The following is a 27,053-nucleotide window of genomic DNA, read 5'->3' on the forward strand; positions in this document are numbered from 1 at the left end:
TTTCTGCCCAATAAGTTATTTATATTTTTTCTTTAATACTTTAAGTAAATTTTAGTATGACAAATGATAAAGTATATTACTAAATCCAGTAGGCCTAAAACAAAACATGTTCCTATCTTGGAAATCCCTTTTTTTCTATATTATTTGTGTCTTTTTAGCTTTGTGTGTGTGGATACATTATTCTATTAACAAACTAGTTTTGATATTGCAAATTTCCACAGACAAACTGAAAAACAGAAAAGCTGGGACAGGGATATTATTCCAGCAGCAGGAGTACTGGTTGGTACTTGATGAGTACTTAAACAATACAATATATGCACAATGCAAAGAGTGTGGGAGGGTCAATATAGGTCTGCACCCACAGTTCACTTTTGCCTGGGGGCTCTGCATATATATGCATCCCTGGAACATGGTGTAGTAGTGCAAGCTTATAGCTGACAAAGCCCTCAGCAGATAGCCAGCTCACAGAAAAGGCCTAGATGAAAGAGGAACAAATGATGTAGTATAAATAAAGACATGGTGACAATGTCACAGCATACTTACTGTTAATTAAAAAAAAAAAAAAAAAAAAAAACAGGTGACAAGCCTTTCATTGGTGGGACAGCACTTGAAAGTAGGTGCAGTAATAGACCATGAGCATTTCCCAAAGAAATACCTGGATTACTAATAGGATTAGATTGATTAAAATGTCATATTATCGCTTTTTACAGCTCTACTACAGCTGCACACTTCCAATTTAATAAGTTCATTGATTAATTTTCACTATTGACATTATCTTAAACAATCGTACAGTACATCCAATAAAAAGCACGCATTCTGATTGACAATTAAACGGACCAATGGCGACGAGCCATGCAACACAGTGAAGCAATGGGAAGGAAGCTGACGATTTAGTGGGATGAGTTTTGACCAACGATGGCTGCCGCCAGCAGGAGCCATTATTACAGGGAACCCAGATCACCATTCAGACGGAAAATAATGCCTTTTAAATCATACTGGACTTTCGCTTTTCTAATTTTTACTGCAAGCAAGTGTTTGGCTGACGATGATCATGAAATGGAAGAGTTTTTGAAGCGGGAGTATTCCCTTTCCAAGCCATACCAAGGTAACGCTATCTTACCCCGTTATAACGTTACACCCCGTGAACTGTCACAGTGATGTTGATGCACAGGGGCAGGCTGAGGGGCAGATGTTTCCAGAACAATGCATTTATTTAGCGATCACTTAATATAATGTCTTGATTTGATTTGTCTTACAACGCCTTCGTTCTTTAGATGAATCTTGCTGCTGATCTAACATTCAGCCTAGACTCGTATAATACTTTACATTGTGATCCATTAAAGGCCTTTGTGTGCTTGTCTACCTTTTCTTCAGTTGTTTTTGTTTAGTAACAAAGCAGAGGCTCAATGAGCTCTACTGTGCCCTGTCATCTGTTTTTCATGCTGATGGTGCTATTTGTGTGCTCAGGTGTGGGATCCTTGGGCTCCTCGCACTGGGAGCTGATGGGGGATGCCATGGTAACCACCGAGCAGGTGCGCCTCACACCTGACATGCATAGCCGGCAGGGGGCAGTGTGGAGCCGCCTTGTGAGTATACACTTTAATATACTGGTAAACTGTATTACTGTCTCGTGATATTCCAGTGCTGTATAATTGAAAGGGTTTAGCAAATATATTCACAGCCAGGAAACACAGGATGAGAGGCCCTTAAGTAGAAGTTAAACATGCTTGTACACACTCAGCCGTCAGTTTATTAACCAAGCTAAAACTAATGCAGTCTAATAAAACAGCCCTGCATTAAAATCCAACCTCACGAAGGCAACAGCAGTCGTCTTGAATTCTGCTGAATTGTATTTATTGCGTTATTCTGAGTGGTGTTCCTAATATTTAGTCTACCCTCATTGCTATAGATGCTGATTTCCTGACAACTCAGTGTATACCATGCAAGTTATCAAAGGGTTGGAAATATCAGCACGATTTGTACAGTAGCCTAGAGGTAATAGTGACTGCACTGACTGTTAATGATTGCAAGTAGGTATTTACTGTATTCTTTGTGGTTTATGTTTCGTTATAAAGTTTCAACTGGTTATAATTAGCCAGTAAAGTAGAGATTGTTAATTATGGGTTTGGTATTTTAGCAACTGGTTTTTGTTTTCAGACAGTGTGTCATCTTTGCTGTAACCGTGTTGGATCTTATCTCGCACTAACCAAAATAAACACCCTCATCGCCTGCTGCCCATGATTGTGGCTGGGTGAATACCTAATATCTCTAAAACGCCGTCCTGAATACTATCTGACTCAACGGAAGACTTGAACGTTTATACTTTATTTGGTGACTGAGGGCCAAAGGGCTCCTCTTGCCTTGACGTCAACCCAACCAGTCATCTCTCTGACACTCAACAGTGCAACAGAAAACACAATTAAAAGTGAAACCAGACTTCAGTATTAGACTAATTACGTTTTGGTCATAAGGTTTTTAAAGGTGTTGGGTCTTACCAAAGACCTTTACTCCCCCAAATCCAAAATTTGAGAATTTCTTATTGCCCTCTTATATATTGCCTAGTTGTTGGAGTAAACACTATGTATTTCAGTGGCTTTATTTAACTCTTGTGTGTGTTTAGCCTTGCCATCTGACAGATTGGGAGATGCAGGTGCACTTTAAAATTCATGGGCAAGGGAAGAAGAACCTGAATGGTGATGGGCTAGCCATATGGTACACTAAGGAACGTGCACAAAAAGGTAAACGCTATGGGACCTTACTATTTATCTCATAAAAAAATAAGTAATTTTTATATATTACCAACACTGTCTTATGTTACAGGTCCTGTATTTGGAAATATGGACAACTTCACTGGCTTGGGTGTGTTTGTGGACACGTATCCTAATGAGGAGAAACACCTAGAGGTATGCTGGAGTAGCACTGCGTAGATCTCAAGTGTTGTGGGAAAGTACAGTAGGGTTGAGGGCGAGCCATGGACAAAGGCCCTTGCAAATATGTGTAAAATGGCTGTCTTTGTGTTCTTTTGTGCAAACATTTGGAGTCAGGCGCAGAAGAAAAGATATACTCCACGCACACAGGTAACCAGCTTTTGGAACATTTGATGCCTTCATTGGTCCTTAATGCTTCTCTGACTGCAAACATACCCTTGTTTTTGAAACAACACTGTGACATTTTCTTAATCAGATTAATATGAATTCCAAAAGGATAAAGGAATACAAGGAAAAAAGCATGCAACTAAATATGACATTCAAGTGAAACAGTGTAAGTGCAAGTTTGTAAATAAAAGTTTTTAAAATTCTAAATAATGAACGGCCTAGATTTTGTTCATGCAGTCTCTTACAAAAAGCCTACATGACCTAATTGCAAAAGCATCATTGCTACATCAGCGTATGATGAGGGTTTAATTAAAATCAAGACAATTTCCTGATCTCCCTCTTTTCCCCCTGTGACCACAAGAGGATTTTCCCCTTTGTTCTCGCCATGGTTGGGAACGGCAGCATCAGCTATGACCACGAGCAGGACGGTCGCCCCACAGAGCTCGGCGGCTGCAACGCCATGGTGCGCAACCTCAAACATGACACCTTCCTCTTCATCCGATACGTCCGCCGCAGGCTCACGGTGAGAGACTCTGTCTTAAATTATCTACAGTAATAACACTGCTTAGCACACGCAGACACTTCCTCATGTCCTCATCCGTCCAACCTGTTATTAGCATGCACTAGGTAGACTGAGTTTGACCCACTAAAATGTATTTATAAAGTGTAGGTTGGCTGAGAAAACGCCCTGTTTAAGGTTACACTGAGAAATAGAATAACGTATACAGACACAAACTGAACAGAATTCCATTATGCTCCATTAAAGCAGGAACAGGCAGGTACCGGGCAATTATTGAGTATAATCTGGCAGCTACACAGAGGGAAATACATGTTTTGATTTTCAACGTCTTTCCAATGTTTTCAAGCAAGGGCTTTGCACATACAGTGGGGGAAATAAGTATTTGACCCCTTGCTGATTTTGCAGGTTTGCCCACTTACAAAGAATGCAAAAATCTACAATTTTAATCATATGTACATTCTAACAGTAAAAGACAGAATCCCAAAGAAAATTCCAGAAAATCACATCATATGAATTTATTAAAATTGATAACCATCTGATGAGGAAAAACAAGTATTTGACCCCTTGGACAAACAGCATGTTAATATTTTGTAGAAAAGCCATTACTGGCCAGCACAGATGTCAAACGGTTTTTATAGTTGGTGACAAGGTTTGTGCACATTTCGGCAGGGATGTTGGCCCACTCCTCCCTGCAGACAGCCTCCAAATCATTCAGGTTCCGAGGTTGTCGCCTGGCAACTCGAATTTTAAGCTCCCTCCAAAGATTTTCAATCGGATTCAGGTCTGGAGACTGGCTAGGCCACTCCAGAACCTTGATGTGCTTCTTCTTCAGCCACTCTTTTGTTGCTTTGGCGGTGTGCTTAGGGTCGTTGTCGTGCTGAAACACCCATCCTCGAGCCATCTTCAGCTCTCTCACTGAGGGAAGGAGATGTCGGTCCAGAATTCCACGATACATGGCCCCGTCCATCCTCCCCTCAATACGATGGAGTTGTCCCGTCCCCTTGGCTGAAAAGCACCCCCAAAGCATGATGTTGCCACCACCATGCTTGACGGTGGGGATGGTGTTCTTTGGGTTGTACTCGGTGTTCTTTGCCCTCCAAACACGACGAGTTGAGTTGAGGCCAAAAAGTTCTATTTTGGTCTCATCTGACCACATCACCTTCTTCCAGGCCTCTTCTGAGACTTCCAGGTGGTGAATGGCGAACTTCATGTGGGCCTGTACATGTTTCTTCTTGAGCAGGGGGACCTTGCGTGCGCTGCAGGATTTCAATCCATGACGGCGTAGTGTGTTACCAACCGTTTCTTTTGTAACTGTGGTCCCAGCTGCCTTCAGTTGATTCATCAGTTCCCCCCTTGTGGTTTTGGGATGATTCCTCACCGTTCGCATGATCAGGGACACCCCACGAGGCAAGATCTTGTGTGGAGGCCCAGACCGAGGGAGGTTGGCGGTGGTGTGGTGCTTCTTCCATTTCCTGATAACTGCACCGACAGTTGATCTTTTCTCTCCAAGTTGCTTTCCGATTCTCTTGTAGCCCATCCCAGCCTTGTGCAGATCAACAATCTTGTCCCTGATGTCCGTAGAAAGCTCTTTGGTCTTGCCCATGGTGGTGATGTTGGATGCTGGTTGTTTGGGTGTTGACAGGTGTCTTTTATACAGGTAACGAGGTGAGGCAGGTGTATTTGATGTAGATAATTGGTTCGGATTGGGGCTGTGTCTTACAGAAAGACTAACTGGCTTGTAGGAGCCAGAATACTTGCTGTTTGTCCAGGGGGTCAAATACTTTTTTGTTTTTCCTCATCAGATGGTTATCAATTTTAATAAATTCATATGATGTGATTTTCTGGAATTTTCTTTGGGATTCTGTCTTTCACTGTTAGAATGTACATATGATTACAATTGTAGATTTTTGCATTCTTTGTAAGTGGGCAAACCTGCAAAATCAGCAAGGGGTCAAATACTTATTTCCCCCACTGTAGATACATACCAAAAGTTATTACCTTTCTTTGTCAGTCAGGAAAAAAAACAGCTGGCTTTGTCATATAAAATGCAGCATTACGTTATGTAATAATTTCTAGTAAACTATGGGCTAAACTCTTCATTCCCCATTGTCCTCCAAGAAATTGAATCAGTCTCCAAGATTTGTTATTTTTTGGGGCTTTTCCCTTTATTGACAGTGGATAGACCGGAAAGGGGGAGAGAGATGGGGGATGACACGCGGCAAAGGGCAGCGGGTCAGATTCAAACCCTTGCCGCTGCAGGGCTCAGCTAACACTCTTACTGGGTGAGCTAGAGGCCGCCCCGAGTATCCAAGATTTTAGGGGATTCTATGTTTTACTCACAAAGTCATTCCCATAACTCAGTAAATCTGCTTTTGGAAACAGAACTGAGATTAATTAGATGCCCCGTTATTTACATTCAGTGGCTCTCTAAAAGTCACTGAATTAACTCTTGTTCCTCAGGTGATGATAGACATCGACGGGCAACATGAGTGGAGGGACTGCCTGGACATACCCGGGGTGCGGCTTCCCAAAGGCTATTATTTTGGAGCTACAGCCATCACTGGAGACCTCTCAGGTAAACAGCTTTCACTGTCCCAAACAGCTCCCCAAGTAATGGGGATTTAAAATCACTATTTTCCCAGCACTTTTTTTCTTTCCTAGTTTCAAAGTCTATTTTATCTGGTAAAAATCATAATTTTTCTGCTACTGCTCGGCTGTGTTTGCATCATTGATTTAGGAGGAAAAAACAGAGCCTTGTAGAAGATACAGACATCACTCACAGGTGTCTTGATGCATACAGTATGCCGTAGCTTGTCATGCCGTGATACTGTTGATGCGAAGAGATAAGATTAAAATTCAGTGAACTAATCCTTTGAGTAATCTGACTGTAGACTGTAGGCTAAATACAGAATATAGAATGTAGCATTAGAGAGATTAAGGAGCTAGATTCGGCGGAAAAGGCTTTGCTCTCTGCCTGAACTAAGGCGATGCTTTTATTTTTGCTCTGTTAGGCATTTGCGGGGAAAGGTGTGAGGCCTTTTAACCACATACTGTATAATCACTTCTAATTGATGTGTGTTTATCTAAATTTAATCATATTTTCTGATTCTCAACTTATAGATAACCATGATATAATTTCCCTGAAACTCTACCAACTGACGGTGTTGCGGAGTCGAAAGGAAGAGGAAGAGGAGGAAGAAGAGGAGATAACCATACCCAGTGTGGATAACATTGAGCTACTCAGATGTAAGACACACAAACATTATTGGGGAATATCAACGTCACTCTCTTCCTCTCTCCTTCTCTGTCTTTTTGCTTCATGTCACTCTTTCCTGCATCTTTTCTCACCTTCACTGTCATTTTTTTTCACCCTTCCTTCTATGTTCCTGACTATTGTCCTCTGTTCCAGTGGGTCAGACTGAAGAAGGGATGAGTGGGTTAGCTATTTTCTTCACCGTGTTCTTCTCCATGTTGGGCTGCATCTTCCTCATCGTTATCGGCCTGGTGGTCTACAGCCACTGGAGCGAGAGTCGACGCAAGCGCTTCTACTGAGAAAGAACAGAAAAAGATGGAGGTGGTGATTGTGATGACTAACTGTGGTCCGTGGACACAACGGAAGTGAGACACCGCTTTCGGCCAGTAGAGCACAGCAGGTTGTTTTCATCCTGAGGACAACACTATGGAGGACGAAGTAGATGTATCACCTGCTACAAATAGCCATTGTCCAACTTTGCCATTGGTCGTCATGAAGCAGTAGGACTTTATTTTTGTCCTGCCTGACACACACCAACTCGGCCTTACCATCTCCACCTCTGTACTTGTTACACAGCAGCAGACGTGCAGTATGACATCTAATGAGCAGCTGCATTTTTATTTTCACCGTTTGCTGCATATGACAACTTAAAATTTCTTTCAACTATTTTTCAGTTTACTGATGTGATTTTATGGCTTTGAGAAACTTAAATATATAAGCATCCAATGTGTCCCCACTCTACAGTGTGACTTGAAGCGCTAACCATATAGCACTAAAAGCCAATGATGCTATGCTTACTGTAGCTCCTTGCTAACTAAAGTTGCAACTCGACTGCTCTTTGAATTAGAAAAAGCGTCTCCGAGTATACTATATAGTATGCTGTATGTTCTCATCATGTAGTTGTAGTGTGCATGACATTTGTTGGATATTTTTTATGAATCATCTAGGCTGCCGCTGTTCTTCGTTACCATGATGCTTTAACTTTTATGTAAAGCATATGCATAAAACTGACCTGTCCCATTGATGCATGTGGCAAAGCAATTTCTTTTTAACAATATTATCTCTCACTAAGTGTTTGTATTTATCACTGTTCCCGTCCCCAGATGTTATGTGAGTATATGAGAAAATTTATCAAAGTTTTTTTGTTGATCAGTTTAGAGCAAACTCTTCTAAATATATTTTAAATAGATATATTTAAATGTCTGAAATGGACTTTGCACTGAAAAGAATTTGAATGACTACTCATTTATTGTAAATCATTTTTCTTTGCACTCTGAACACTAAAATTACTTTTTGTTTGTTTCTTTAGTGTTATATGTAAAAACACCACCTCTGTGTTTCTGTCATACGATATATGCTTTTGGAGTGAACTGAACATGCTGGTTTGGCCTCAGGCTGCCTCCTTTGGATGGAGGTGTTGGCCGGGCCCTATCGACATCTGTACGCTCTGGAAATGGCTGCAGGCCTCATGTCAACAACATCCATTTTTTATGTGGTGCTTTGTTTATTTGTGCAATGAGTAGGGACTTCCTTATTTTCCTGTAGCCACTTTGACAACCGCCCTACCTTATTTCTGTTCTTTTTGTTTTGTATGACAACCGTGTGCCTCATATATCCATTCAGTGATCCATTAATTACAGTTTGTAACTATTCTTGACTTTGTCCTGAACCATTACTATTGCCTCCTTAAAGAGCAAATATTGTTTATTTGAGCTTTCAGCGTGTGTGGGCTAATTTTCGGATGACATAACATCCCGTCAATTCAGGCCAACCGTGTGAGGCGCTTGTCACACAGCCATGTGACGATGCTCCAGATCAATATCTTAGCTTTGTCACATGTCTAGGCAGGGCATGATTTTCACTTAAGTCTTCAAGGTTAATTTCTCCAATTTTTCAGGCTTTACAAACGTTTACAAAAAGATCCTGCAAAAGGCTACTTGAGGTTAAATGAAAGAAATCAACTGTTTTTGAGTCAAGAAATGGCAAGGTTCGGTCAGTTGAGTGTCAATCTTTGTTTTATTAAAAAAATAAAATACAAATGATGACCCAACGAGTACACAGCAGACTTCTTAGCAATACAAAAGCATTTTTATCTATCATTCAGTGCTTTATTTTATTTTTTTACACTTTACTCATTTTGAATTGTTTAAAGTTATTAGGAAAACAATGTAGAAAGAGTTTATTGTGTGTTTGTAGATGTCTGCTTCTTTCTCAAAGTAGGAGGTTTGTAATTTTGGCCAAAAAAAAAAAAAAATCCACATAGCTCAACCATGGCACTTCCATCTGTTTGGTATTATCTATGGTTGAGAACAAAGTACAGTTTACAAGATGTTGGACTGAAACAATGGCACCGATAAGATGTGTCCTGGTCTAATAGTAGTCAACTGTGTTCCATGTTGAGGTCTTTCATATGTATAATATACAAACGTTTTGATGGTGTTGTAATAGCTGAGGATTAAAAAGGGAACGGTCAGTCAAAATTCATCAAGATGGAAAAAGAAGAAAGCTGTTGCTTTAACTGAGAAAAACCAACACGTCGAATTAGTGCAACAATAATGAGGGATGGAAAAGTGGCAAACAGATTAAAGATATCAAACATGAATTCATCCAACAAAAACAACTTTTTCCTCCGGCTTAAACAACCTAATAATGTGGTTTATCTATAGGTCCGGAGTAGAAAGTGTTAGTTGCTCTTTTTTTTCCAGGCAGGAAAAAAGCCAAAAAGAGGGGGGAGGGAGGAATATATAAACTAGAATGGCTTTTTAACTCAAGCCCCTCAGCTGACACTGAAGTATACGTTCCCACCACATCATTGCAGTAGCATTACGTTTTTATTTTTTTACAAGTTTTCTTAAACAAACATGAACACACACACCAACCAAAAGTATATTACAGTACAGTACAGTGCCACAAGTATTCAGAGTTATATTGCTTGTACTGATGCCAACAGACAAATGACAAAGAAAAGGGTCGCAGCATATAACAGTAGGTTTATGTTTTTGCATAGCCTAGATGAGTTAAAGTACAATAGACTACAGAGTTGCGTGATGCAGAAATAACACCAGACAACAAGGGGGAAACAATTATGAAAGAACGGCTTTGGCTTTACGAGACTGGTGGGTCCAAAAAAAAAAAAAATAAAAGTGTTAATTTAAAACTCTAGCACTGCTTGTTAAAGATAACCCTGAGAGTGGGAAACAAAATCGTCATGACAACCACACGCACACCGGTGAAAACAGTGAAAATCTGTGTAGCATGGAGATGGCAGCGACTTTGGTAGATTATTCTGTCGACACTTCTGCATGAGTGGACGTGCCCTCTTGTTTCCAAGGCTACACTTTCTGTTACCAAGACAGAGCGTGGTGGAGGGTGGAGTCACGGTCCACAAAGAGCCAACGGCCCAAAGTAACAGCCACACATGCATCTAGTTATGCAAGGAAGAATCGTTCGCATCGGGAGGGGAGGTTGGAGGGATGTCGCATCACGCACCTCCGTTGACAGACCAAAAAAAAAAAAAAAAAAAAAAAAAAAGGCAAAGTTAAAGCCTATAAAACAAACATACGCAGCCATAAACAATCAGCTATTGTTAAATATGAACTCCACCACGTTAAAAGAACATCCAAACCCAAACACTGACCATGTTCAGACGGTGGATCTCGGCTACCGTGGCTTGAAATGAACAGCACAGAGGAGACAAATCAGTCAGTGAAATAGATGGATGTTTGTCCATGATTGATGACTGATATAGCCCTTAATCTCGGTAAACGTGAAAAACAGGGACGCATAGTGGTTTTTTGGCAATGGGAAAACTATGGACCTCCAGTTCACTCATGCACAAAAGATCCCCTATCCTTCCCCTCATCCCCATCCCCTATTTTGTCTACATATGTATACAAATAAGCAAAAATGCACCTTAGCAAGGTTAGAAAGCAATCTCTTGTTGGGAGTTCATTTTTTTTGTCCTCCAAACACAAATAAGATGAATTGCAACAAAACCATAGAAAACAAAATCGTTTTTCCTCATGCTTTCAAGCCAGATAATCTCACAAACTAATTGCAACCACATCCATGAAACAAAAAAACAGAACGAGCACAAAATCTGGTATTGACTAATTCCATTAGTGCTACAACTAACTAGACACAGTATTTGAAAATTTAACACAACCAACCCACAGATACAAAACAAATAGAAAAAAAACTCTACAGAACATGTGACTGTTTAAATCGTGTGGCTTTAAATGTAACAAAACCACATCCTCTCCTCATAAAAGCAAGCACACTCTCTAAACAAGCTCAGATGCCATTTTCTATCGACACAAAAGCACTTCCCTGCTCTGAAGCAGTCATGCTAGGAACAACACAACTATTACCATTCAAAAGAAACTACATCTACTCTAATAAGGCAGTAGCGCATCCGTTTCTGCATACAGAGGCCATATTTTATTGTGCAGCTCCATAATCAAGACATTTGCTCTCTAGAGATGCAGCAAGGCAGCTTGAGGTGTGTTAGTCAAAAATGCCTTATATTACGTCTGCTAATGGGTGTGCGGTCATGCTCACAGTGTAACAGCTCCTCTGAAAAGGTCGCGGTCATGTTAGTTTGGCTTCATATTTAAGCACCTGCACGACTACGGCAACACAAGGACTGCAAACATCGCAACAGCATGTTGATTAGGCCTATTCAATGAACATGAAACTAAATCTTCTTTCAATGTAAGCCTTAGGCAGCCGTGCATTAGTCTAGTTTCACTCTATATTGATATTGTTTTCCTACGCTTTAGCCACAGCAGTACTTAGTGTAGCTCAAATGGTAGAAACACAAACCACAGCCGGTACAGAGCTCAGGGCTGCTGCTAGCTGGAGGAAACACTTTCATGGGCCACAGAACTGCACGTGTCTTACAATGACATTTACTGCAGAACCCAGTGTCACGTCTTGTGAAGAATTTAATCTAAATGATTACATTAATTTTAATGCCTGTAAAAAAATATATCTGACAAGCTTGAAACGTTAGCATTTACTCCCTACTTTGTCAGCTGGCAGTACTTTGTGAGCATGTGTGCCTGTGTGAAGCAGAAAGACCGACCTGAGTCTTTACACTGTGTCCATTTTGACACACAGCATCAAATAAAAAAAAGTTGTTGAACATTATTCCAAACAAATTGTCAATAAAACATTTAGTGACTTATCAGTTACTGCTCGTCTTGCACAGACTTTTATCTGGCAACAAATCATAAATTTTGTTCTGCGGTAGTTTTCCTATTGACAACAATCAGTTTGACGGCTATACTTTGAATACACACTGTACAGTATATTGGGCAAGCAACATGCAACACAGAGAAGCATGCAGTTAATCACAATAGATTCTGCAGCTGTGCCAACACTGCACAGAGCCTGCATCCATCTCAACTAGCTAAATGCACCTGCCCTCTGCTGCCAAAAATACCCAAATACCACTGCAAATCCCTCACACTGCTAAGCGCTACAGAGACCGCCGACACAGCACCAGATAACTAGCTACCAGCACCGCACAACAGCATAGCATGGCTCACACAGACATAACACAATGAAACTAAAAACCAGTCAATTTCTTTACCCCATATCTGGGTACACAGCTGTGTAGCCACAGTATCCCACTATCATTATGACAAACCGATGAGCAAAGGAAGTAGCACAAGTGCTAGAAAATACCAATGAACTCAAATATAAACAGAAATTCAAGCCTCATGCAAAATACCAGTGCTTTTAATAGTTAATCCACCTCAGTGCTGAGCAAGTGTTACCAGATGCTACAGCACTATACAGATATACAAACACACAAGACTCAACCCTTCCCTACTGCACTATAATATTCACTCATTAGTACACACTCTAGCAGCCCCCGTCAGGAGCTTTGTTGCATTAACGGTGATACCGGCGGCATTTACTGAATTGTAGCTGGTTATGAAATGAAAAATAAAATAAAAATAAAGCACATCCTTCGTTATGAACATCCAAACTCTATACTTGTGTTTAGAATGAGCAAAAGGCTGCTACTACTACTCAGTCTGACATAACACCGTAAATAAAACACAGAGCCACCAAAAGGCTTTTTATTCATTACAAAATTGGTGGCATAGCCCTCTTGGCTATCTCGAATATAATGCAGTCAGACACCGAAGTGGGGAGATGAATCATTCAAAGCTGGTTGTTCCTTACCTACAGTAATGCTAATTTGTGATCACAGAGCTGTGGAGACCACAATATGGATATCAAAAAGGAAAAATGGGCTGGGGGGTGTATGACATTTAACCCAGAGACAAAACAACGAACTCAACTCTTTCTCGTCTCTCTGTTGTTTGTGGGTGTATAGTCTCCCCCACTCTTGATGTGAAAAGTCCCATAGACTTCACACCAGATGCTGGTTGCCATGACCTCAGAGCTGACATCATCAGGCAGCTGTGCCCTAGATTTCACAGCACACACACAAACTCTCATGCACACACAGCTTTGGGGAAAACAAAATGGTGTGCTCTTGTTGATTCATCCAGTTTAAGAGTTTTTTTTTTTTCTTCTTTTCACTCCACCGCCTCAGAGTCACAGTGGGGATAGGGGAGAAATGTTGTTGACCGTAGTGGTATGCTCCGAGCTGACCATCCCACCGGGGGTAAAATATCAGATGGAAGGATGGCTGGAAATGTTGTGATCAAGGAGCGTGGCGAGGCATAAAAACGGAAACATGACAGCAGTGCTCAAGGAGAGGGCAGAAGCAAGTCAATTCTGGTTTCGGTCACAATCAATGGCTGCCCTCTCACCACCCAATGACATTCTCTCATTTAGCACTAAGGGAAAACATACCAAATGGAGCAACGACATGTGTTTGTTGGTTTCCCCACTAAAGAAAAGCAAAGCAAAATAATGTGTCCACACAATGTGTTATTTGTCTTTCCGAATCAGGAGCCATTAAGAATTAGTTATAATCATCATCATCATCATCTTTAACATCATGCCTGTGTGTTAGTTCAAAGAATTACAAACACAAACAGTCTCTGTTGTGGTGATGATGATGATGCAACAGAGATCTTGTGTCACCCTGCGTGAAGCAGAAAGCCTGGCCGGTTAGTTACACTGTGGATCACACCATGTGGTCTCCAGTGCTGGTGCTAGCGGTCTGGCTGGGCAGCTCAGAGGTGTGCTCCTTTTGTCTGAAGGGCTGCTGCTGATGCCCCGGGCAGCAGTCCTGACCGCTGACCTTGCACATGCGGTGCTCCTCATCGCTTTCCTCCTCAAGCCCCGAGCCCTCGTCTACATCCAGCTGGCAAACGCACACCTCAATCCCTGAGTCGCCGGTGACGTGGCGACGCCGAGTCAGGAGCTCCTCATCCTCCTCCTCTTCTGCCGCCATCAGCGCGGCCTCTGCCAGACATTGTGCTGGGACCGGCATAGCCACCGCTTCCTGGTCTGATGATGAGCCTGAGGCCTGACTGTCCACTCTCGGGTCTGCCTCAGGCAGGGGTTGTGGCACCGTGGCGTCTGGCTGGCTCAGTTGTGGAGGGAGTGCTGGAGTAGTCTCAGGAGGGTTTTCAGAGTAGGGAGGTGGTGGTGTCGGGGGGTGACCTACCACCTCTTCATAATCGGGAAGCTTGCAGTCGTTCCAGAACCCTGAAAGTCAGCAAATACAAAAGGGCTTCAGCCTTCAAAGCATCATCCCCATAAGGGCAGTCATACATCCATGTAGAGCTGCAACAATTAATCGTTGAATCAATTAGCCAACCAACAGAAAATTAATTGAAAACTATTTTGATAAATCAATTAAGTCAATTTTTTAGCTACAATGCCAAAAAAATAAAATAAAAAAAAACATTGGTTCCAGCTTCTCCGGTGTTAATTTTGCTGCTTAGTCCTCTATGATACTAAAGTATTGGACAAAACAAGGACTTTGAATAGGTCAACTCAGGCTAGGGGAAATTGCATGTTTTACTATTTGCCAACATTTTATGGACCAAACAATGAATGAATTAATTGCAAATATAAATCAATAAATTAATCAGTAATAATAATGGTTGGTTGCAACTCTACATCACTGTTTTCCAATGCCCAAGATTACGTCCTCAAATGTCTTGTTTTGTCAACAACTCAAAGATATTTAAAAATCGACCCACATGCTTTGGTCTTGTCCTGCTCTGTCGGTGTTCTGGAAATCTATATTTGACTCACCTTCAACCATCATATCCGTTAACATCCACCCATCAGCCTTAATCGGCCTGTTTGGTGTCCTGCCAACTGACCACCCAGTGCCATCTTATCTGGCTGAATATGTTGCTTTTCTTGCGCTATTAGCAAGGTGTGTGATCCTTATGCAGTGGAAGCATCCCCCCTCCCACACCCACTTGAAAATACTTGTGACTGTGCATATTCACTTAAAAAAAACCTCTCTTTAAAAAAACGTTTTCTTAACATATGTCTATGTATCGTTTAGTACTATTTTCATTATCTTTGTCACTTAATTATTTTATTTCTTATACATACATACATAAAGTTTGGACACACCTTCTCATTCAGTGTGTTTCTTTGGCTACGTTCAGACTGCAGGCCAAAGTGGCCCAATTCCGATTTTCTTGGGGTCAAGTGACCAGGTCAGGCTTCTTCAGAAGTAGTGTGAACATTCAAATCTAGCCCAGATCAGATTTTTTCATATCAGATTCAGGCCACTTCCATATGTGGTCCTGAATCTGACCCAGATCTGATTTTTTTCAATGCGACCGCTGTGTGAACAGCCAAGGCGGATTTGATGTGACTGCCTCCAGTGCGGCTGTTAACCGGGGCGGACTGTCCTCAGTGTTCCCCAACCGCGCGTCGCATCGCCAGGGCGGGGATCGGCTCACGTAAAAAGTTGATGTCGTTGACTCACCCCCGACCCGCCTGTAAACACGGACCAAGGAGTTTAACGCGCTCGCAAGCCGGGGTCGCCCCGTGGTGCAATGAAAGTGAAATCCGGTGTGCGCCGGCTGAGGTGGGATCCCGGTCCCTCGGGGTCGGGCGCACCACCGGCCCGAGTCGCCGCACCGCCGGGGAGGTGAAGCGTGTGCGAGGGCGAAGCCAGAGTGGTGGAGGTCCGTAGCGGTCAGGACGTGCAAATTGGCAGTCCGGTCACACAGACCACTTTAGTGAATTTGCAGCCATAACCCCGCAAATTTGTCTCCCTTTCTCTTCAGTCTTCTCCTCCTCAGCACCTGCGCATTAATGTTATGGCTGCCATTACACAAACATTTTAATAAATAAAAATAAAAGCGAAAATGCTGACTTCCTCCATAACCTCCCCAACTTTAGTGCAACAGCGTGCTGCGTCTGATGTCATTGTTAGTGTTCTTTTGCGCATGCGGGTCATTTCAAAACCGCAAACAGTTCACACTGGAATCTATGGAGCCTTTGACTATTTACATTGTAGATTCTCACTGAAGGCATCAAAACTATGAATGAACACATATGGAATTATGTACTTGACAAAAAAGTGTGAAATAATAATAATGTCTTAGATTTTAGATTACACAAAGTAGCCACCCTTTGCTTTTTTTGATAACTCTCCAAACCCTTGGTGTTCTCTCAATGAGCTTCATGAGGTAGTCACCTGAAATGGTTTTCACTTCACAGGTGTGCTTTGTCAGGGTTAATTAGTGGAATTGTTTCCCTTATTAATAAAAAAAGTAAAGGGTGGCTACTTTGAAGAATCTAAAATATAAGACATGTTTTCAGTTATTTCACACTTTTTTGTTAAGTACATAATTCCATATGTGTTCATTCATAGTTGTGATGCCTTTAGTGAGAATCTACAATGTAAATAGTCATGAAAATAAAAAAAGGAAATGCATTGAATGAGGTGTGTCCAAACTTTTGGCCAGTATATGTGTGTGTGTGTATATATGTATGTATGTATGTATGTATGTATGTATGTATATATATATATATATATATATATATATATATAAAAACTAGAAAATATGTTGTCCCAGAACTCTGCCTGAAGATACATTTCAAATGAAGATAAATGGAACATGTCATTAAATACATCGGGGTAACAGGTTTAAAGCTGTAATTTTGGAAGGCATGCCTAAGAAAAAAAAGCTAAAGCGTACCCCGAGAATTTGGAAAAGGCTTATTACTACGTTCCCAATGATATCCTGTGGGAAGAGCTGCAAGACTCAGTATATGTTAATAGGGTCGTTGTGTAAGTCATCGTCTGCCCAAAGTTAGAGTTGTGTTCACATTCTTGACATTAAGTCAAGCATGTTCACTGTGGGTCTCAGATTGTTAACAAGTGTGCCCCTTGTCCCACTTCTGTTTGTGATATAAGGGGATACAATATCAACTTGCAGTCAAGGTCCAGAGTGACCACTGACATCAGGGTGGCATCTCTGCTGTCTGATGCCCTTCTGACAATGTGAGACTATGATCTCCAATATGCCTTCAGGCAATTTACCGCCGAGTATGACAAGATCGGGACGAGATCAGCACCTTAAATTCTAAGGTTATGACTCACTCTCTCTCATGAAAAAGGTCTGTTTCATTCAGGAAGAGGAGAGAACAGCTACTCCAAGGAAAGTTTATTTATCTTGTGGATGTCCTGTCTCTTGTGGATCTGAGTGAAAAAGATTGTGAGATTTGCTGCTGTAATGTGGACGTTTCATTGTACTTTGGTGGTGGACAGAGCAAAGTTCAAAGTCCTGACCCTTACAATAATACTGTGAACATGAAACCTGTAGGATGGCCTTAATTTATCTGATAAGTAGAGGAGTAAAGTTATCCAAGACAACCCTGGTATAGAGCTACTGCAATGCAATGATTCAGGGGAGACCTCAGAGCAGACCCAGCAGAAACTGAATCCCCCAGTAGGTCCATGAGCACATGAGGATTCCATTGGAGGTTGTGGAAAAAGTTGCTTTAGAAAAGATTATCCGGGCTTCTATGTTAACACCATCACAACCCTTGTTCGTAGCACCTAGTCTGTATTATGTTTAATTCTAGAAGGCATCATTGACGACCCCATAGCAAGCACAAAGACTACTCACTTAGATTGAGCGGTGGAGGGGAAATGAAGGAGCTGGAGGCTCCCTGGTAGGCCATGAGGCTGATCTCACGTTGACGTTGCTCCTGCTGAAGACGCATCTTAACCCTCCGGTGTCGGTAGGCACAGCAGCAGCTAAGCATGATGATCAGGGTCCATACCAACCAGAACCCTATGAGGGAGGACAAACTCAATGTAATCCTAATGAACTAAGACAGGCAACAAAAATCCTGAGGAGTTTAAATCTCCAAAATCAGAATTCAATGGACAATAAGGATGTGATTTATGTGAATTAATAAGTGGGAAAAGAAAAAAAGAAAACCTAGGAACTTACACCAAAGCTCGTAGTAGTAGGTGCAGCACTCGGTCTCTCCGCAGCAGTACCCCATGTCACAGCGGTACTGCTCATTGTTTACCCCAAAACAGAACTCCTTCCCCTTAAATACACACAAGAGGTACACAAGTGAAAGTCAACATCACACAAGATAACAAGAAACTGCATAGCAAGCTCTTGAAAAACTATTTCTAGGACATTGTCATTTGTCACTTTAGTGCCACATATTATGTTTGCACATTTCTGTGCTCATTTTCTGTACTGTGACACTTATAGTTATAATATAAAATACAATGAGATTCAGATGGTACCGAGGCAATGCAAGCATTTAAGTACAATTATTAATTACTACAAAAACAACATTGAAAGTGAATTTATAGAACAAGAAGCTAGCAATAAAACAACGCTAATGTTAGTGCTGCCGAACAAGGTCAGTACGTCCACAAATGTGCAGATAAAATGCTAAATTGCTCAAGTACCATAGTGGGTGTTCATATCGTTATCAACTTATTTTGACATAAAACAGCAAGTAGCTAGCTAGCCATATCAGGGAAGGAAACTGGACAAACTGGGACTGACTGTCCTGTCTAGCTAACGTTAACGATTGCTAATATCAAGAACTCTAACGTTATAAATAAACAATAGAAACAAACACGCCAACACCGGGTAACGTTACCAGTTAGCAACGGCTAACCTATTCTTGATACCCTTGGTTCAAACAGTAAAACTGAGGTAATAAAAGAAATCAGTGTATCTTCGAATTATAGCCTAGCTAAATCTTCTGGCAAGTTAACTGTCGAAATATGAATGAAAACTTTGACTAACTGACGTTATCCACAGCATACAACAGCGAACCGTGCCCAGTTTCCTTTGTGGTGGAAACAAAAAGGATCGGCAGAAGGCCTTCACCCATCCCAAGAGCAGCGGCCTCGGCTGGAAGAGTCAGCCGGCACCGGGAGCTCTAGCGGTGGCTTACCTGCACCAGACAGGTCCCGGTACAAAGAAGACCTACAATGGATCCCAGTGCTTTCTGCGGCATCTTTCTGGGTCTTCGACGGTTAACACGACGGGAATCATATAGCAGTCGGTCGAATCGTTGACTTGTTGAGGTGACTGCAGGTGTCAGTTGCTGGTTAACGCTTTAGCCTGTCGCACTCGAACATGTTTTGTTGTTCCTTGACTAGAAACAGCCTATGGAAACAGCACCAGTAGTAACACGAAACGGAGTCGGCGATTGAACTCTAGAGGGCGCTGTGCGTAAGCGTGTGTGAAAACCTATTTTATACAGTCTATGGTGAAATCGGAATGATTGTAGAGCAACTGTATAGTTACAGAAGTTTTATATCTTTTTGCGAGTGTCTTGAAGTAGATCGGGGATGATGTTTCAAACCCGAATTTAAGTTAAATGCAGAAGATTAGCGTACTTAAAAACTTAAAGACCATTGTTGCTTTTAATCTATTTTCCAATTCAATAATTGTTATTTCCTCACTTTGCGCAGTAATTCTTAACACTCGTTACACGTTATGACCTTTCTCACTTAAAGCTTTCTCGAATCAACCCTTTGATTAAACAGAATAATAAATACAATAAACAATAAATACATGTTCGTATTTACACGACAATGCTGGCAAGACCACTCTGCTGAAACAGCTGGCAGCTCTAGCTGAGTCACACACTGGACATGTCATCTTCTCAGTTGTCACACATTTCCTCACATACATTTCTTCATTTTCCAGTCAAACAGAATTCCAAATCAGGCTTTAATTTACCTGTGGTGAATAAATTAAGCATTAAGCATCCATGTTATATTTCAACAGGGCTTCAATATAAAAAGTGTTCAATCATGATATTAAAATAATAATGTTTATTTGAAGCACTTTCCAGAAAAATCAATTCAACCAAATGAATATATATCAAATAACAAATGCCAATTAAGTGTATTCTTTATGTATTCATGAAGAAGCCATACAAATATTTTTAGGGTCATATTTTGCATGGTGCATGTTTGGTTTCGTGCAGAGAGATGCACAGCTGTAACCCTGACGTCACAGTTCCCCTGGCAACAGAATTTAACAGCTGGGAAGCATGGAAAGATGTTAATCCATTTAGTCTGAGCAAAGGGACACAACACCAACACCTGAGGAAACATGGTGAGTCATAACGATTCACAGCCGTGGCTGCTTTGGAGTTAGAGCATGATAGTTTTAGTTTATATCTTTATGGAATGATAGTAGTTGTTATTATATGACATAGGCTATGTGTGTTACTGAAAACTGTTAGCTACAGCCGGCTAGCATTACTTGGCAGTGAATGGGGCACCTAAGTAGTTTGAATAGAAAACATACTGAATTAGTTTTGTGTCAATGATAATATGGGTTGTCACTGAAAATAGCAATTGCAAATTGTAATAGTTTTAATTCAAACAAAGTTGTATTCTTTTTTGGGGATCATTCAATCTCAACAAGCATTTTTTATTTTATTTGAATTTGACACTATAAATAAAATTGATTTAAAATAGTGTTACTAAATCAAGAAAAAGCCAAAGAAAACACTGTCACATGTAAGTGCCCATGATACAGGTCACAATTGTGCAGTAACAGCAGAACACACGGCAAGGTAAATGGCTTGAGCCAAAGCCTTCCTTACCCCCTTCTCTGACACGTGTAGGTCACTGCAAGCAGCTAACAGCTAAGTCCTCATGCTCTAGATGGTTCTTGCTGTGGGGTGAGTGTTCAACCTCCTGTACACGCTATGCTGGGTTCCACTGCCAACCCCTGACGCCATGCTGGCCTCTGACGACTGGTGCTTTACATAATACAGCTTAGGCCATGTAACAGTAGTGAGAAAAAGCTTGCAGGTTTGTCTACATCACCTTTGAACCTGCTATCCCATTGAAGGCTCTTACTCCGCTCCACCTGCAGGGCCTGTTGTCCATTCTTCGGAGGCTAAAGCAGTCTCCAGAACAGGAGGTGCGCATACTGTTGCTCGGCTTGGACAATGCTGGCAAGACCACTCTGCTGAAACAGCTGGCAGCAGAAGATATCAGCCACATCACCCCCACACAAGTACAAATAGGCACACATCTAGTAGCTGAGTCACACACGGTGGAGATGTCATCTTCTCACAGTTGTCACACATTTCCTCACATACATTTATTAATTTTCCAGTCAAACAGAATTCTAAATCAGGCTTTAATTTACCTGTGGTGAATAAAGCATTACGCATCCATGTTATATTTCAACAGGGCTTCAATATAAAAAGCGTTCAATCATCTGGCTTCAAGTTGAATGTTTGGGACATTGGAGGTCAGCGCAACATCCGCCCCTACTGGAGGAATTATTTTGAAGACACGGATGTGCTGGTAGGTTCTCTTTGATGTACTTAACCTGATTGTTACTATTGCCAAAATTCAACATCTACAGATAGTTTTCCTCACAATATAGTATTTCATACATGGTATAAACCATTTTGGTAATATCTATGACTGTTGTTTGCAGATCTATGTGATTGACAGCTCAGACAGGAAAAGGTTTGAAGAGACAAGCCTGGTGAGAGAAAAGAAGTGCAATAATTAGATATTTCTTCTGTGATCACTAAGGACGATATTCTCATTGTAGGAGTGCAGACTCAATTTTAACCATATTTCCTAATGGTGTTTGGTGCAATTAAAGCCAAAAAGTCAATATTATTTAGTTTTCTGTCTCAGCCAGTACACATATCACTGAATATGTGTGTGTGTGTGTGTCTGTTCCTCCAGGAGCTGGCTGAGTTGCTGGAGGAGGAAAAGCTTGCTGCTGTGCCACTGCTAATCTTTGCCAACAAGCAGGACCTGGTGACAGCCTCCCCAGCGTCTGAGCTGGCAGAAAGTCTCAGTCTGCACACTATCCGGGATCGCATGTGGCAGGTCCAGGCCTGCTCAGCTGTCACTGCTGAGGGAGTGCAGGTAAATACAGTACACACTGCAACATGCAAGAGTTGTGACAGGGTGGGCTGCAGAATGGCACCAACCGTCTTTGCAGTCAGTTTCAGAACTCACAGAATATTGGCATTGATAACTTTACTTAAATTTATATTGTGAAAACATATGATGTCTATTTATCATATACATATACTCTAAATGTTAAATGAGAACAAGACTACTCCCTACTCAAACTATAAATACTATGTATAAGATCGCCCAGATTAAAGGTCTGAAGTTAAGCATGTTTGTAATGACCAAAGAGGCTTTGCTCTTGTGTCTTCACCATATGTATTCAGATGGTTCAACCTATAACAATGTCATATTGCCCTGGACATCAGCAATAAACTATGGCTTTTAAACCTACTTTTAAGCTGTGGCTCACTAATTTTCATAGCACAAACAAATTGTCTGCTTCTTTCCAGGATGGCATGACCTGGGTTTGCAGAAATATAACGTTTCGGAAGAAATAATTCAGGAAGCAAAAGATCCGTGAAGAATTGCAGTTGCACTTTACATTTGACCTACACAGTCATCATTTTATGTGTTGTTTTTTTATGAAACTTTCTCTTTTGTCATTCTGTCTTCACTTGGCACTATAAAAACTAAGTAGACGTTGCCTATACAGTGATGTTCTTCTTAACCCTGTCAATGCCTATCATTAAATGTATATACTGTATATATTAGGTTGTTTTATTTAAATTGTTGGTTCTGCACAAAAGTCTTTTTGTAATGTGCTCCTTTTAATGCAATGGTATGTAGGCATTCACTGTCTGAATAAAATTCAGTATTATTATTTAATATTCTGTGTGGTGTATTCATGACTGATAGGCGTTGTAAGCCTGTGAGTCTCTCTACCTAAAGCTAGAGGGCGGCCTTGCGCTAATGTTGTCTCTCACAGCCTAATGCCCAATTATTAAATCTCCTACGTCCCATGAATGATGTGGCATCCTGTGCCATATTTGATTTGTTTGTTTCATAATCACCAATCTTTTCTTTAATCAATATATTAGTATGCTCTATTGCCAACCACAAAGTCTAGGTTTGAAATATGAGGCCATAAACAAGACAGGAATTAATCAGCAGTAATTCATTTAGTGATGCTTCAACATTTTTGCTCATTTACACTTTCGCAGGGCGGCTTATGGTCACACTGTTTATGCTCAGGTACAGAAAAAAAAATCTGTATCATGAACAAAATGACCGTAACACAGGAAAAATGCACACAGGAAACAGACCTCAATACATCTCTCTTGCCTACACAATACAGAAACACCTTGGCCATTCAATTACTCAACAATTCACCTTGTTCACCATGATTTACCACAAGGCAATTGCATTTTCTGTCTATTTTTCTATTTTGTCTTTTGCAGCACATTTGCCACAAACCCCACTAATCTGAACTGGCCAAGTGCTCCGCTGTGGTCCTATAGGGCATTTACATACAAACCTTTTCCAGGACTAATAGCTCTCCAATACAATTTGCATTTATATAGCCCTGTTCATACCAACATGATTTGGCGCCTTTGCCCATGATAGAAATAAACCTCCTCCTTTGGCCTTGAGTTACTGCCCCGCTGCTGCTGGCGAGTGTGTTCATGTGCGTCCCTCTATGTATGTAAGGGTGGCTGATTTTAATATGTCAGAGTTGCTTGATCCTTCGATGGAGACTGAAACAAGTGCGGAAAGCCTCAAAAAAGACCTCATAATGATTCAGTACGGGCTTTGGTCTCATGTGGTAGTGTATTATCTGCAATACAGTACACTTGAATGTTGTTGATACAGCAGTGTGGGACACTTGACTAGGCCACAGAGTCACAAGTTAAATATTAAGCCCCAACTGATTTTCATACCTACCCTTATTCAGTTAAAGCTGCTTTCAATTTGCTCGTACAAATGCATTCAACACTGTTACAAAGCTCTATGGTACATCAAAAGAGAGAGAAAAAAGTAATGAATAAGGAAGTGAAAGTCTACCATGTGAGACTAAGAATAAAATGTCCCCTCTCTCCCTTTGGAGTGCTTAATCATTAACATCTAATCCATGTGATTATCACCCAACCTGTAAGAAATATTCCCAATTACACGTAGAAGTACTCTGATAAATCTTTCCAATTTCATCTACCAATAGTATGTGCATCACATGGCAAACGCTGTGAGGTGCCTTTAAATCCCAATGTAAAACTGAATAAAACTGGATTTAGCAAATAGAAGAGAGGATTGGATCAACCAGTCCTTGTTACCTCTGGCTCTATCATCAGCGAAGTGAGGGGCATTCAGGCCTGCAAAGGGCCATAAATCATGGGACTTTCCCCAACTACTCAGGCCAGCACACCGGTCTCCCACACAGGGGAAACGAAGGGCAGAGAGTCTGATTGACTCTCAGGGCCAGAGAGAGAAAAAAGGGGAGGTGAGATCCTGTGACTTAATTAAAGTGTTGTGTATCTCACACACTGTAACTACAGCTCAGTCACTTTGGTGCTACAGCAGCAGTGTGGGATGCATCAGCATTGAGGAAAGTATTCCGACCTCAACCACATCTAAAGAAAAATGCATAGGTGATTTTAAATGTGTGTGACATTCTGTGACATGATATATTGCAAGGCAGAAATCTACAATACACTAGTATATCGGTATAACTGAGGGGGGAAAACATGAAATGCTTTAAATTGAGAAACAGTTTTTAACAAAGTACATCGGGTCTTAGCAATTTTAACAGGAGCATGTATAAACCATGATTAAAATGTAAAAAAAAAAAAAGGCTGGAGTGACAGAAAACAAAACAGTCCCAGAAATAAGAGCTAATGTTTGTAATAAAGGAAAGAAATCTTTCTATTGGTTCGATTATTTGTTCCACCCCTATTCAACCCAATAAAAAGGGAACGTATTGTCTAAGGTGTTGTCAAATTGTCTAATGTTAAGGAGCATACATACTGGACTAGCTGCGGCTGAATCCCTCAGATGCATCTTTACTCTGCCTGGGCTTGCAATGTTAAAGTGTTCTGCTCTCTCTTCAAATAAAACTCCCATGTACCTTGTAAGCTGCTACTACCAAAATGAATCTGGCTCATCCCTCCAGTAACGATTACAGTGTTGGGGATAGTTTGTTTGGCCAGAACAGCATCCCTCCTGCCTCATTCCCAGGGCAATCCTTTATGATTAAGCAGATAAATGCTGGTACTGGATGATAAAACAAACAACAAATGTCCACATTCCTCTCATAGCTCCTTTGATGTGTGTGTGTGTGTGTGTGTGTGTGTGTGTGTGTGTGTGTGTGTGTGTGTGTGTGTGTGTGTGTGTGTGTGTGTGTGTGTGTGTGTGCCTTTCCGGGGCTCTTACCTCTCCAAGCCCCCTTTGCTATAATCAAACTGCAGAGTCATAAACAGCAAGGGATGGTGACTATAAAAATGATTGGGAGGCTCTATCAGTTTGGGGACAGCAGTTCACACCTCGGAGCGGGTCAGACTCAGAGCGTGTGGGGGTCGGCCTGGTAGGGGGTCCATGGCTCTGTTTGATGCTCCTGAGACAGAAAGCAGAAAGGGAGAGATGGTGTAAGGGTGAAGCATGACGTTGTGTGGTAATATAGTGAGATGCGAGAAACGTTGACTGACTTTTTAGTAGGGAATTAGCTGGAATCTGAGCAAAGTATGTAAAGATCTGGGATAAGTCTTGTGTGTCCTGTTCAGATTATGCTTCTGGCCTTTGGGGGCTTTGTGCACGCATGTACATTTTAGTACAGTTTATTACAGAACTATTTGATCAATTCTGAGAGTATGTGAGGGCCGTTTCCTCAAAATAACCAAATGGTGAGTGCGTGTCTGTACAGTGGATGATGATTTCCAATTTGAGTATATTTATTTTACAGAGAAATGATTTCCACTTGCTAATCAAGTCCTTGTCACGCGTTTGTGTTAAAGTAGTCACTGCAAATCACTGCAATTGGAAACCAATCATGTCCAATAGATAATAACATGGGTAAACTGTGAAGACCATGAATCAATGACTGTCCCGCTCTTCACTAGCACGAGGTCAGAGGTCATACTCTTGACCCCTCACCGACCCTTGACTCCAACCTGCACTGGGAGGAAATAACACTTTCCACCGTCCAAAACGTTCCCAGATTGACTGATTGCCCTTATCATGTGACGGATTTGGTCCAATTCTCTCTTCTCTGTCTTTGCTCCCCCACACTCCCTTGTCCCTCCCCGGCACTCATAATACGACTTTTTATCGCCTCTCGCTGAAACAGAGACCCAGCGCCATCCGTCATTACAGCACACGCTGACAGCTCCTCACACATGCATGGATTTTTACATTTGACTCAATCCAGGGGCTTACTTTACTGTAACCGATTCAATATTCCTCAAATGAGCCGACAGATCTATATACACGCCACAGTGGATGGGATGATCTATAGCACAGCCTTAATAGATTTCCCAGGCCTCAGAGACTGGCTAGTTTAGGAGACAGGGCATAATTTGTGCAATAAAAACATAATTATTCATTTGACTTGCTTGATAATTTATGTTCTTAGGCATTACAGCTTAAATGTGTGTGTGAATTTTGTGCGTGTCTGCATGCTGGAACTGTGTGGACTCAGGATTGGGCTTAACTATCTACTCATGAATCCATTTATAAGTTTGTGTGTTCCTAAATTCTTAACTACTACCTAGTTTCAATCTAGTGATTACTAAATCGAGTTGCACCATTAAAACTTGAGTAGTAGTAGTAAAGACTTAAAGATGGAGTCAGCAATTCTATATACACGTTTTGTCAAATTCAGTGAATATCTTCTCACGATATGCTAGCTGTCTGTTCTGTGTGTGCGCGCAAAGAAAATCTATAAATAAG

General features: G+C 41.3%; 3 protein-coding genes across 5 annotated transcripts; 2 read left to right on the forward strand and 1 right to left on the reverse strand.

Moving 5' to 3' along the window:
* The first annotated feature begins 912 nt into the window (after nt 1–912).
* lman2la (lectin, mannose-binding 2-like a) lies at nt 913–8,913 on the forward strand. 2 transcript variants are annotated; one of them, XM_028600819.1, is made up of 9 exons: nt 913–1,105; nt 1,468–1,586; nt 2,621–2,738; nt 2,821–2,903; nt 3,045–3,077; nt 3,457–3,618; nt 6,076–6,190; nt 6,736–6,861; nt 7,025–8,913. In XM_028600819.1, the coding sequence occupies exons 1-9, from the start codon at nt 916–918 to the stop codon at nt 7,165–7,167; spliced, it is 1,089 nt and encodes a 362-aa protein (XP_028456620.1). In that variant the 5' UTR covers nt 913–915; the 3' UTR covers nt 7,168–8,913. The 2 variants fall into 2 exon arrangements, with proteins under 2 accessions (XP_028456620.1, XP_028456621.1); XM_028600820.1 differs by lacking the exon at nt 3,045–3,077.
* Nucleotides 8,914–10,119: 1,206 nt separating this feature from the next.
* Nucleotides 10,120–19,501, reverse strand: wbp1 (WW domain binding protein 1). Its single transcript, XM_028600821.1, has 4 exons — nt 19,220–19,501; nt 18,244–18,346; nt 17,914–18,081; nt 10,120–14,509 (listed from the first exon to the last, which is right to left on the reverse strand). The coding sequence occupies exons 1-4, from the start codon at nt 19,280–19,282 to the stop codon at nt 13,983–13,985; spliced, it is 861 nt and encodes a 286-aa protein (XP_028456622.1). The 5' UTR covers nt 19,283–19,501; the 3' UTR covers nt 10,120–13,982.
* Nucleotides 19,502–20,258: 757 nt separating this feature from the next.
* LOC114570520 (ADP-ribosylation factor-like protein 3) lies at nt 20,259–22,873 on the forward strand. Of its 2 annotated transcripts, none has more exons than XM_028600822.1 (6): nt 20,259–20,394; nt 21,166–21,309; nt 21,489–21,605; nt 21,742–21,792; nt 22,002–22,187; nt 22,628–22,873. In XM_028600822.1, the coding sequence occupies exons 1-6, from the start codon at nt 20,392–20,394 to the stop codon at nt 22,673–22,675; spliced, it is 549 nt and encodes a 182-aa protein (XP_028456623.1). In that variant the 5' UTR covers nt 20,259–20,391; the 3' UTR covers nt 22,676–22,873. The 2 variants fall into 2 exon arrangements, with proteins under 2 accessions (XP_028456623.1, XP_028456624.1); XM_028600823.1 differs by having other exon boundaries at nt 21,166–21,213.
* The last annotated feature ends 4,180 nt before the right edge of the window (nt 22,874–27,053 follow it).

Source organism: Perca flavescens, chromosome 16 (genome assembly GCF_004354835.1).
Source record: "Perca flavescens isolate YP-PL-M2 chromosome 16, PFLA_1.0, whole genome shotgun sequence".
Classification (NCBI taxonomy): Eukaryota; Metazoa; Chordata; class Actinopteri; order Perciformes; family Percidae; genus Perca; species Perca flavescens.